We start from the raw sequence: 13,831 nt of genomic DNA on the forward strand, positions 1-13,831 counted from the left end.
AAATTTTTACTTTTGACCCCCCCAAAGTACCAACTAGATTCACTTTCCAATCATAAAAGTTACTGTATGAAGAAAATCGAAGCAGTTTTACTGTCCTAAAAGGTGATGACAGACACAAAAATAAAAAAATAAAAAAAAAAATAAAAAAACACACATCATTGTAAAATCAATACATTCATCGTTCCACTCAGAATCTAAAAATTATTATAGTTTCATGGCTATATTATAGTCAAATCGTGCCAAAGCCACAGATTTCTTCTATATTATATTACTAGAATATAGCAAACTCCAGTCATGAATTGAAGCATCAAGATCGGTTGGCAATTGTATGGTATTTCATATGACAAATAAGATAATATTATGATTTATTTTATTTTGTATCGTATTTTATTATTATTAAACATGAAGATTAAAAAAAAAAAAAATTTATATAAGTCATTTTACATTTACTATTTTATTTGACCATTAAAAAAAAATATTATTCCTAATACATTTTGTATAATATATAGGCACAATTTTTTTATAAGCATTTATAGTTCGAATTTTAAAAAAATGTATCAAGTTTAAAACTTAATTATTTTGTATTTAAAAATGTATTAAATGTTCAACTTTTATAGCTAAGGATTGAAAATTTAAAATAAGGTTCCACGTAAATAGGTTATACCTATATAAATTACTTTATTCACAATAATATTAAAGGGCAAAGGCTGACTGACCGTTTTCGCTCAGAATCGTTTTTCTTATACAAATGCAATGATATTATATCATTGAACTTAAATTTAACACCATCCATTATAGACTAAAGTGACCCACTTGTAACCTACTGTACAGGAGAGCGACACCCACTTGCCCTCTTTTTTATTTTATTGTTAATATAGGTACCTCTTAAAAATTAATTATAAAGTTTTTCCAAACATTTGCATATTAAAGTAGGCAACTCAAAATTGATTTTATGGACATTTTTCTAAAAGTACGAATTAAAAATAAATTTTTAAAAAAAATCCGACGTTGGAGGGCTGGGGCATTGCACGGCATGGTGAAATGAATTAATTTTATAAAATTAAACAATTACATTATGGTAAACAACTTAACAGATTAATAAATAACCACCGGACTTTCGCACATAGATATCGGTCACATCGAATAAAACCACTATCGACGACAAAAAGAGACTACGGATTAAGACATCGATACGTATTAGCTTATAACGGTTAAACGCAGAGTGTATGTAACTTTATTATATGCTACCAGAGAAAAGGAAAGGTAAAAAAGGGTCTCTGTCGCCAAAGAATAATCTATAGTTCCCAGGCTCACGATAACCTTTTGATAAAGCCGCCTACCAATCTCTGGTCAGCATGTCCGTGTCGTCCCTTAAATGAGTGTTTGGGCACCAGCCACCTGAGTAACAACCTCTCAAATCTGAAATCTCAATACCGAATTCTACGAGCTGGACTTTTTGTGATAAGACATAATTAGTGCGTTCATTGAAGTATTACTTCGTGTCACCTAAAACCCACAGACAGCTGCAAGTCAGGTAAGACATTTGTATCGATTGCAGGTATTACATTATATGTGCTTTTGCATAAAATTATATTGTACGGTGTGTTTGATCAAATTCTCGAATACGCGATCTCGAGAGCCATCCGAACACCTGGAGGTATGTAATAGCGTAATTTTATTATTTTAACATCCTATTTTAATATAACTATCGACATGATTCATTTTTATATTTATCGTATTTTTGCGTTATTACAACTACTGTGAACATCACTATTCACTCTGAAGACCAAATTCTATACCGCGTACCTACGCGTACAGATTATGAAAAAACATAAATTATATTATATGTAAAAACTCTACTCAGTGGCGTAGCTAGAATTATGAAATGTGGTGGAGGAGGGGGAAATATACATTAAACTAAGTTTTTTAAAATTTCTCGTATACAAATAAATTTAGTGTGTGATTGTGTAATGATTTTCTTATTTTGTTGTAATTTGAAAATTAATAACTGCAGATAGTCGAAATTTACACCATATGTTTATTTTATCAATTCCTATATTATATGCTTGATACCATCTAACAAACCATCTCTGCTCAGAACGAGGCTCAGAATCGTTTTTCATATACAGAAATGATATTATTATATCAAATGTAACCTACAACCTACTGCAGGCCCTATTGTACAACAGATGCAGCAAAGCGACTTCTACTTCCCACTTTTTTTAAATTTATTTTCTATTTTCTTTAAATGTCAATAAAATAAATTTTGTTGGGTCAAAAAACTTGAAAATATAATACAATATTCCGCATAGGTAAGCCATTTTTTATAATTTATTTTAAATTCATTAAAATCACAACAATTTGTAAATTACTTTGTGGTTAAAAATATATTAAATTTTAAATTTCTATAGTTACAAGGATTGGAAATGTATAACAAGGCTTCTTACAAAAAGTTCATTCTGTCATCAAAAAATCAAAAAATCTATATATAAATACAGTTTTTTTAATAGATATTTTAAGTTCAAACTAGGTCAACCATTGATATGTAGGTATTTATTATTTATACAAAGAATAACGATTTTAGGTATTTTGTTGTAATTCAAAAATATTATTCGTAGGCACTTGAAACTTTTAAAGTATATTACTATATTTTATACCTACACACAATATAATTTCAAATACAATTTTTTCGGCAAAAATGTTTTCAATCTGCTGTATTAGTAGTGGCAGATTTAACGGTCATTTATAGTCGGCAAATGCCGACAGGGCCCCAACCTAAATTGTGAACTGAGGCCCACCTAAATTATATGGTAGATTTTATATATAGTTGATTTTTTTTTAATGTCGACAAAAAAAATGTACATTGGAAACAGGAATATAATTTACCATTGTTTTAATAATAAAATAATTTAAACATAGGTATAGGAATACTTCAAAAGTAGAAAATGTTATAATCGAAATAATAACTTATTACTTATCTAAGTTAAGTATTCTGCATTCTACCCAGTACCCACTACCACTGATCACAAATATCTAAGATTATTTATAATTATAAATTGATATATAATATAATAAAATTATAATTTATAATTGCATGAAAAATAAAAACAATAATTTTGTAAGTATAATAACAATCTTTTTATTAGGTATACTTAATCAGCGGCGTAAATTATGATTTATTGGATACCGTTTTCGCGATAAATTCGCAACGTAGGTACATATAAATTATAATTATATAAATATTGAAAAATGTGGTAAACAGGACAATGAATTTACTATACTATAACTATAACTATACAGTTTTTATTGATATTTAAAATAAGTATTATTATTATTATTATATCTATATATATAAAAATGAAGACAAAAATGTATAACATTTCCAACAAAAACAAAAAAATTGTATATTATACAATTTTTCCATATTTTTGCTTTTAGATTTTCCTGGGTTTTTAAAATATTTATTTTATTATATTTATTTATTAATATTTAAGTACAAACTATATATACCTATTACCTAGATCCAATTTTCTATCCTTAAAGTTGAAGGTTGAAGCATAAAAATTGAGAAAAATAAGTAATAACAACACACATATTTTTTTTTAAATCAATATATATTCATCGCTCCTATCAGAATCTATAATAATTGTACCTATATTGTATAATGTTCTATACTTCTATGATAATTAAATTTCATATAATATAGGATTCTGGATACATAAGAAAAAAAGCATTTTACTCGGAAAATATTTTAAATATTTTAAGCAAAGTAAATTTTTTTAAAAATATATTTACAAAAATGGAGACAAAATTCATCAATCGAAAACGACTGGTCCGATTTGGCTCAAATTTTTTTTGAGATGTTCGTAACTGTCAGGAGAAGGTTTTTACGAAATAAAATTTTAGGAAAATCTACCGAAGGAAATCTCAAATCTGTATGTGAAAAATACAACAGTGGCGCAACAGTGCATTATATTATATTGGTTGCTATTGGTTAATCGGGCATGTTTGTTGATTTCATATAATATAAAAATGAATCGCAGAATGTGTTGCTAAGCGCAATGATTCTACTGTACGTGTGTTGTGACTGAACTCCTAAATGGTTAGACCGATTTGAATAAATTTGTTTGTATGCGTTTGCGTTTATTAATCTGATTTTAGCACGGTTAGGTTAGGTTAGGATTTTGTATTAAGAGGCTGTCAGCGCACTATTATTGTTTTCTCTCTCTGGCTCACAGTCACACGCAACATAGACAAAATGCATTTACGCAAAATCATTTTTTCTATGTGTTTAAGTTATCGATTTATCTATATATTTAATCGGTAATCTCAGAGACCATGGCTCTCTGAGAAATGTCTTGTTTTGACCCACCTGCAAGTACAAACTATACCTACCAGAAATCCAGAAATCTCCCTCAAAATAAATATTTTAGGCTCTCAGTGGAACGACGAATCTATCGATGTTACAATGTTAATAATTATGTGATTTTATTTTTTAAATAAATTATATATTTTTTATTTTTTGGCATCAAAGTGGAACTATAGTTTGTAATTTGATACCTACTGTACAACAAAGCGATTACCTATTTTTTTGTATATTTTACCAGTTATTAAAATTTTTAATTATACGTTTTGTAAATAGCTCAACAATTTAAATTATGTACAATTTTTTGCAAGGTTAAAAAAAACAAATTCTCTGATAAGCATCATTCGTTCGCAATCATGTTATAAAAAAGGTACAACGTTCGCGATCGTGTTACCGGAAAAGGACGTTTGCAATCGATCCATTTGCAATCGTATATTACCCTTGCCATACTGCATATCCGTGTGCACGTCTTAGTATATAGATTATAGAGATACAATATGTTCGCGCGACAACCGACAGTAGGTACCTATATTATAACTTTGGTTTCTTACAACTACCTATACCTATTAAATAATAATAAAATAATACCTACATATATTTGCGTTGAAGTAATAGAACATTTGTTATCTAAGATATTAGATTAGATACATTGGATAATATAGTTATATATTATTTTCATAATATTATGATTATTATTAATATTATAATCATCTTCTAAAGCTCTAATTCATGAATCACTTTTTTCAACTCCGTATTTTCAGCTTGTAATTTTTTTGTCTTTAGTATTTTTTTCTGCCTCACTATAACATGATTAATATATTAAATAATGAAATATTTTATAATATTTTAGACATCTATATAATATTAATTTACCAACTAAAATTCTATAATAATGTCCAAGTTCCTCGTAGTACATTTTCCACGAATCAACACTACTTGGAATATATTTGACGAGTTGAGACCAATATTTTTGTAAATCATTTTCAGTAATTTTCCACTGTACAAAATTATATTCTTTTTTTAATCTATGGTATAATGACTTTGGTTTTGAGAAACGTGTTGATTGCGATTCTTTTATTATCTCTTTCATAATATGCATGAAATGCTTGTTGTCAATGAATAATTTATGATTCGAGTTTCCACATCGAGTATTGTTAAGTGATGTATTTTCTAAATACATTTAACGGGTAAAATCATAGAAATATTTTAAAACTTTTTAAATCTACAATTTCAATTTAATTTAATTCACATCTATAAATAATTTCATTCATAAATGATTTTTTTACCATAGTACCTATTTTATTAAAAACTACAATTTTTATTTAAAACACATTATATACGAACAATCATTAATATGCAATGATAATTACCAGATGATAATATATGACTTAGATATATTAATTAAAACACAATTCATCAATCATTATCGATTCATATTTTGACTGATTTTTTTATTTTAGTATAATTTAATACTCAAGCTATACCAAATAAGTATACATACCTTCAACTAAAATTGTGGAATATTTATTATTTTGTTCTTCATCAATATTTTCAAAAGTAATATTGTTTGAATATGCACTGTAAACCACAAATAATTAATGCAATTTTTACTTCAGTGTTTCAGCATTTTTAATTAATTAATTTACTTTAATGGTAATAGTCAATGAGTATTTTAAAATAAAGCAAATCTGAAAGTATACCTTTATGATAAGTAAAAAAGTGGATAGGTTTAATCAATAGGTATTAAACATTTTGCAAAATCATAAATTGGCTATAACCATACCAAATTTATCTTAGAAACTAAAAATTTGTTTGAAATGGATAATTTATTGTATTTATTAGTGATATTATCTCTAAAAGAACGATTTTCTTTATTAGGAATAACGTTTTGTATTAACATTTAAAATACTTACGTGTCATTCTTACATTCATCTAACGGATCTGATTTTTTAAGTTTGTCAATATTTTTGCTATGTTGAGTTATATTTCTACATAATTTCTCAAAGTATAAATATTTGATCGATTTCTGTTCGTTGATGCTACCAACAAAACCGTGTATTAATTATTACAAGCGTTTGAGTGGCTTGGTTAATTATATATTTGAAATCTATGGGTAAGTAGCTAGGTACCTACCAATTATCTGATATTGTATAATTATTACATGTTTTTTGTTCACTGCCCGACGTTCCGATAATTTCACCCGATTCCCAATTTATTTGAGAATTACAAACAATACAATTCACAAATGGCTTAAATTTAGATTTTATGAGATCCCAAGATTCTTCTTTATTTAGCTTTAAATTGCTGAAAGCATTATAAGCGTATGATAAATTCCGCATTGAATTTGTGTTAAGAATTCCATTTGAGTTATGGTCAAACACAAAACTCGAGTTCCTAACAATGAAATCCAATAACAGATTATTAAGAGCTTTATCTCTGATATATTTATAATAATTTGTGCTTAAACTGTTGTGTACAGGCTCATATAATATTAGATTATTAATGTGTTTCAAAAGTGGCACTATTGTATCATCGTCATCAATAGTGAGTTTATCACAGAAATTTGTCTCGCCACCAAAACTGAAATAATCGCGTATAAAATTATCGGTTTGACGAACCTGAAATAAAAAAAAATTAACTAAAACCAATTTCAAAGAAATAATATAAAATTTACACTATTTATGTGATTTATGATATCGGTCAGTTGAAGGTCCCACAATTGTACGTATTCGTCATTATCAGATTTTGCAACAGAATCAGCTCTTTTTTCTTGCTCATCAATTTGTTTGTTTATATTTATAATTTGTTTTTCAATTATAGATTTTTGGGTTGTAACGTCAGATTCGATTTTATTACATTTTTCTCTCAGTGAATACACTATTTCTTGTAAACTATTAAGGGCTTGTTGTATTATTAATAAATGTAGTATTGGTACTAATAGGTACATCTTTGTACGTAATAAATACTTACAAGTTAATTCTTCTTTTTTGATTTACTATTCTAAAATTATTATCTTCTATTTTTTTTTTTAAAACATGACAATTATATTCAAGTTTTTTTATATTTGTTGAGCATCTCATTTTAACAAATTCCAAATCGGTATCAACTCCCTAAAATACGCAGCTCATACATCATACATGAATGTAATAAAGGTAGCGGTACGTATATTGTACATTGATACTATATATATTCAGTGCTTGACTTGGAAAATAATAGAGGTAGGTATTCTGATTACACATTCAAAGTTTGCTTCCTTACCTAAACTTAATTAAAATACAGAAAATAACCGTAAGGGGTGAACAAACAAACGTTTCATAACTTAAAAATTACAAAGTCAAAGTCCCAAAGTCCCAAAGACAATCACTGTTATATATTATCGAATTCTTAAGTCTAGCACAAAAGTATTTATGTAAATAATTAGTTCTACTTATAAATTATAATTATATGTTTGTTTGTCTCCTGAAAAAATTGAGAAATTTAGAATTAGGCCCTTCAACTTACAAGTTATAAGTGACTCAATTGTTTAAACTTAAACCCCCTCATAGGACACATCCCAGGGGTGGATAGGCCCATAGGAAAAAAGGGATTTTCCCTGTGGGCCCCCGTTTATGTTTATGTTGAGGGACCCACTCGGGTCTACACATTGGTTTTTTGCAAAATAAAATATTCACCAAATAGGAATAGTTTAAATTTAAAACTAGGTATTCATTTTTTTTATATAAATTATTATTACTTACTGTAATTTTTAACAATATGATAATAAAACGATAAGTCAAGAATTGGCTTACGGATCTTTAACATAGTATTTTAAATTTTTGTCGTTAATCGAAGATCGAAATATCCTCATATGTTTCCCTAATCCCCCTCCCAATATTGTGTTTTTGTAAATTTTTTTTGGCCGACATTTAGTACGGAATTTGTACGAAATTATACGCGAAATTTTTCAAAAATTCCTCACAACCGAAAAAAAGCATTTTCCTCATATGCCGTTTTCCCAATAAAGTTGTAATTTTGTTTAACTAAAAATACGTTTTCGCACTAAACATTTTATTTATGGCTAAAGATGTTAGATTGAATATCTAATGCGAGCGAAGCGACCAAATTTTTTTTTCAGTTTTGGGGCCCCTTTAAATATTTCCCTGTAACATAAATATTACCTATCCACCCCTGACACCACCTATATACTAATATATACTGTACAGTGTATGAATAGTGAATTAATAAATATGTCTATATGTATATAATTATTTTATTATAATATACTTACCTATAATTTGAAATATTTTTGTATTTATTACTTACAATATAATTCTCAGTTGTTTCTAATCTAAAGATTTTTGCGTTCTCTTCATTGGTCTTAAATAGCTTTATTAACTCAAGGTTGTTTTTTTCAATTAATACCAATCGTTTTAATGCTGCATTTGAAATTTTATTAATGATTTTGTTCATCAAAAGACTCCATTTAGCAGAATCATTGTTATTTTTTTCATTTTTTGTATCTTCAATCAATTTCTTTAAATTGTTTATGATTCGGTATAAATATTGACTATCATTGTCTATTTATATTATATTATGTGTATGGATATGATAATATATCATATTGTGTAACTACTATTATTTAATGTTTACTTACAGTAATAGATAAATAATACTTTTTATGCTCTTCTTTAAGGATGCGCAATTTATTGTTTGCAATTGCATTCAATTTATCCAGATCATTTGTAATAGAAGTTGTTTCATTAAACGATTTAGTTAACAATTCTTCTAGTCCTTCTAATAGTTTATCAATAATTTTGTCTTTTTGCTTAAGAAGATCTAAACTTTCTTCTAATAAAAAAAAAAACAATTTAAGTACTTACTTATAGTAATTTTTACTTTTTCTAGACTACATTAATTAAAATTTACTTTTTAGTGAAACAATATCTTCTTGTATCACCAGTATATCTTCTTTATTACTGGTTATTTTAAATTTATCATCAATTTCCATGCATTTTTTATTTATTTCAATTAATGTGTTTTTAACTTCAGATAATCTATCTTGATTGATATTTCTGTCGATCCATTCACGTTCATATTCATTTGTATGGAAAATTAAACATTTACCTTCTATAAAGTTATTCAATTCTTCAATAAGAGTGCCTAGTTCAAATTCACTGTTTTCAATTTTCTTAACAACAGGTGGTTGTATTATCATTTTTTGTTGAAATTTTCGTTTAGCCACCGCATTTTCGATACTAATTTAAAATATTAAACGTTTTGTTGTAGTGATTTTTTTTTAAATATTATTATTATATAATATAATATAAATCTTACGCATCGATATTTTGACGTCTCCATATATTACATTTTCTAAGTACATTTCTCTCTTCTTTTTCTAAAACAACTAAGTTTTCGTCTGAATCCTCAATTTCACGTTCTGCTCCAATATTGTTTTGAGGTGCTTCGCCTTGAGCTATACCTAAAATATTTATTGAAATAACATTCAAATGAGGTTTCAAACTACTTTAAAAAGGTAGAAGTTAGTTTTATAGGTAGTAACTTTTATAGGTCTTTAGGATGTTTTATAACCTATAAGTTATAAATTATAATTATAAACCATTCGTTAATGACATTTAATTTAGTCAGTAGGTACTCAGTCACTTAGTAGGTGGTAAACCTCAGTAAGTTTTAATTTTTTTTTTTGACTTTTGAATAAAAACGTTTGTAGACCTTTGTTATAAACAATAACATGCCACAAAAAAACTTAATATTCAAAAGTGCATTAAAAAATAGTTGGATTTTTTATAAGTAATAAATAAGAACAATATAGTTTTTTTTATGATTTAGTTATAAAATACTAATATTTTAAGAAAAATTAACTTTACCTATAACTTTTTATATCTAATTCATTATTTTGATATCAAAAAAAATATTAGACAGTACATTTTTTAATAAATAGGTCTACCTATGCGGAACTTTTTATTAAATTGTCTAGTTTTTTTACTCAGAAAATCAGTAACTTATGTCTTATAATATAGAAAAATATAAAAATTTAAATTTAATTTGTCCATAAATAGCTCAATAACTAATGAGAGACGAAATATTTTTGGGAATTATATCTAATTTGTCAATTATTTCTTTAGAAAACTAATATGAATGGTGGTAAATTTTTGGGGAAATGTCAAGTGTAGGTATACGATTATTAATTTTTGATTTCCAACAAAAACAAAAATATTGTATATTATACAATTTTTCCATATTTTTGCTTTTAGATTTTCCTGGGTTTTTTAAATATTTATTTTATTATATTTATTTATTAATATTTAAGTACACAGTACACACTATATATACTTATTATCTAGATCCAATTTCCTATCCTCAAAGTTGAAGTGTGAAGCATAAAAATTGAGAAAAATAAGTAATAATAACACACATATTTTTTTTTAAACCAATATAATATATTCATCGTTCCTATCAGAATCTATAATAATTGTACCTATATTGTATAATGTTCTATGATAATTAAATTTCATATAATATAGGATTCTGGATACATAAGAAAAAAAAGCATTTTACTCGGAAAATATTTTAAATATTTTAAGCAAAGTAAATTTTTTTAAAAATATATTTACAAAAATGGAGACAAAATTCATCAATCGAAAACGACTGGTCCGATTTGGCTCAAATTTTTTTTGAGATGTTCGTAACTGTCAGGAGAAGGTTTTTACGAAATAAAATTTTAGGAAAATCCAACGGAAAGGTAGGAAATCTCAAATCTGTATGTGAAAAATACAACAGTGGCGCAACAGTGCATTATATTATATTGGTTGCTATTGGTTAATCGGGCATGTTTGTTGATTTCATATAATATAAAAATGAATCGCAGAATGTGTTGCTAAGCGCAATAATTCTACTGTACGTGTGTTGTGACTGAACTCCTCCTAAATAGTTAGACCGATTTGAATGAATTTTTTTGTATGTGTTTGCGTTTATTCATCTGATTTTAGTACGGTTAGGTTAGGTTAGGATTTTGTATTAATTGATTATATCAATCCACCATAGGTAGAATACGACAAACTTGGTATAACTTTGATACTTTAGAATTAAATCATACAGCACGGGGTCCGCGATCTACCGCAGGTTAGGTTACCTGATAATGTACTGCTGCGAATCAGAATTTTTATTTTTTCCGGGCAACGGAAAAGTTAAGATTAATTTTGAAACCATACACCGAATATTAAATAACGAATTGAACAAAGAGCATGGGTTCAGCTAGTATACGTATAATTATATAAGTTATATACTATTATACCCAATAGGTAGTAGGTATAAGTGTTATATTATATTTCATCACGTAATCAATTTTGCTTATTATTTTACCTATGTAGATGTATTTTATTAAACAAATTCGATAGAAATATACCTAACGAGCAAGTGAGCAACATAGTTTTGTTTCATACTTTACCATCAAATATAAAATTATCTCTATTTTCGAATATCTTTCTTGGATCACAATATTTTCTTGAGTCAATTAAATTTTCTACTGGGACATTTTGAAATGTTATTGCTTCATATTCTTCATTTTCCATTTTAAGTTACCTACTTACAAACTTTTAATAGCTATAAGAATAAAAATAAATTATACTTAAGAGAAAACAAAAAAGTGGTTTATTGATCATCTGGTTTCTAACATATTTGTATGGTTACTATAGAATTAAAAAAAAAATATATATAATTCATGATGGTTTGATACAAGGTGGATATATATATATATATATATCCACCTTGGTTTGATAAAAATAATAGTTTATCACATAATATCAATATATAAATAAGTTTTTTTTATCGTTTATTAAATACCACTGTAATGATTTGAATTAACAAACAAATAACTAAAATCGTTATTATTGTATAAATATGTAATTTCGTCCAAATATGAACTTCAAATACAGGTACCTATATAAAGAAAAATTGTGAATGTATAGGTACTTACCTACTTATTACAATTGTTCGTTTCAGTATGAACTACTTATGAGAAACCTTGATTACGTTTTCAACTCTTAGCTGTAAAAATTGAACATTTTAATTATTTTTAACTATTTACAAGAGAATTTGCAAGTTTTCGTAATTTTGATGTATTTTGTCAACATTTAAATATTATATATATTTTTAGCTTCAAAAGCTTGTAGAAAAAATTCTTGCATAATATGTAAATATCTTCAATATTTTCAAATTGCTATAATAAAACTCTGAACCTTCTATTACATTTTCAAACATTTCGATACAGCGAAATTTTCTTTATCAACATAAGTAGAAAAAACAATTGTTTATAAAAAATATAGGGATGAAAAAGAGTCAAAATATTTTGAAAATCATACCATGTACAGAAAATGGTAATACAAATAGGTATTTAGAGAAAATTTAAAGTACCTATCTAAAGTAACTCATTTTTTGATAAATTACAACTAAAAATCGAAAATCGTTTGAGGGGAAATAGTTATTTTACAGGTAAACTTCCAATGTTGTAAAAATGTTAATTTAAAATACTCAAAATAAATTAACTTTCTGATTAATTATTTTTGTATAGGAAAAAAACTTATGAATTAAGGAAATGTTGTATTACATTTTCAAATCTTAGATATGAAAAGAAAATTTTTTGTGGATTTCTCACTACAAAATCGTGAAAATTTGAAAATTATTTTGTAGTTAAAAATGCATAAAAAATCGTATGCTCCAAGCTAAAGATTACGATTGCGTACACATCACCATTCAATCGCCAACCTAGCTGACCACACGCACAGGTCGGTTACACACACATACTCGCAAATAACTGTTTTAAACGGACATTATCAATTTTCAATTTGTTTAGTTTTTTTTTCTATGAATTTAAATACAATTTTATTTGTTGGGAAAAAAAAGTTTGAAAATTTAATACAAGGCTCTTAATATATTGTTACATATATTAGCAATTATATGTTTGAAAAATATCCAATCATATTTTTTTTTTTTTACAAAAGTTTTTTTTTTTTTTTTTACCCAGTGGTAACACCCAGCACGTGAATAAACATTTTAATAGTAACAGATTATTGTTATCTTATATTTACTATCTCCAAGTGGAGTGTAAATGTGTGATAAATTATAATGAGCAGTAATTGGTATGACGGAGATAATTATGGAGAAATAATATCTTTAGAAATCAGTTAATTTAGAACAGCGGAGAGGAGGGAGATGAGGGGATTGATTAGTGAGCTCAAATTAGAAATTAAACTAGAAAAAATTTCGCCAACTTGATCGGGATGTGAACTTTGATTTCTGGTGGCTTCTGCGTATGATTTGTGTGTGGTTGGATGAGGATTGGAAATCGGGCCTTTCCGAGGGACTCTTGGATAGGCTTTTTTGAAAGCGGCCTTGAATACCGGGCAGCCCTTGTAATTGGTGGTGTGTTCCTTGGAGCACAAGGCGCATTTGGCAGGACTGCTGCGGTCT

The 13,831-nt window shown here is 26.7% G+C and overlaps 1 protein-coding gene across 4 annotated transcripts in view; it reads right to left on the minus strand.

Moving 5' to 3' along the window:
* Window positions 1–4,220: 4,220 nt before the first annotated feature.
* The window catches only part of LOC100572937 (dynein regulatory complex protein 1-like), a 22,716-nt gene continuing 13,105 nt past the window's right edge, over window positions 4,221–13,831 (minus strand). Inside the window, exons 2-13 of one of the 4 annotated variants that reach the window (XM_029491021.1) lie at window positions 12,339–12,409; window positions 9,680–9,824; window positions 9,272–9,600; window positions 9,000–9,193; window positions 8,669–8,878; window positions 7,337–7,476; window positions 7,041–7,257; window positions 6,500–6,984; window positions 6,280–6,405; window positions 5,868–5,944; window positions 5,240–5,536; window positions 4,221–5,166 (exon numbers count right to left, since the gene is read on the minus strand). In XM_029491021.1, coding sequence (XP_029346881.1) covers window positions 5,081–5,166; window positions 5,240–5,536; window positions 5,868–5,944; window positions 6,280–6,405; window positions 6,500–6,984; window positions 7,041–7,257; window positions 7,337–7,476; window positions 8,669–8,878; window positions 9,000–9,193; window positions 9,272–9,560 — 2,121 coding nt within the window. In that variant the 5' untranslated portion in view covers window positions 9,561–9,600; window positions 9,680–9,824; window positions 12,339–12,409 and the 3' untranslated portion in view covers window positions 4,221–5,080. Of the gene's footprint in view, window positions 5,167–5,239; window positions 5,537–5,867; window positions 5,945–6,279; window positions 6,406–6,499; window positions 6,985–7,040; window positions 7,258–7,336; window positions 7,477–8,668; window positions 8,879–8,999; window positions 9,194–9,271; window positions 9,601–9,679; window positions 9,825–11,810; window positions 12,021–12,338; window positions 12,410–13,831 lie in introns of those variants that run through there. The other 3 variants (XM_029491020.1, XM_029491023.1, XM_029491026.1) reach the window with 3 other exon arrangements.

Source organism: Acyrthosiphon pisum, chromosome X (assembly GCF_005508785.2).
Source record: "Acyrthosiphon pisum isolate AL4f chromosome X, pea_aphid_22Mar2018_4r6ur, whole genome shotgun sequence".
Taxonomy (NCBI): Eukaryota; Metazoa; Arthropoda; class Insecta; order Hemiptera; family Aphididae; genus Acyrthosiphon; species Acyrthosiphon pisum.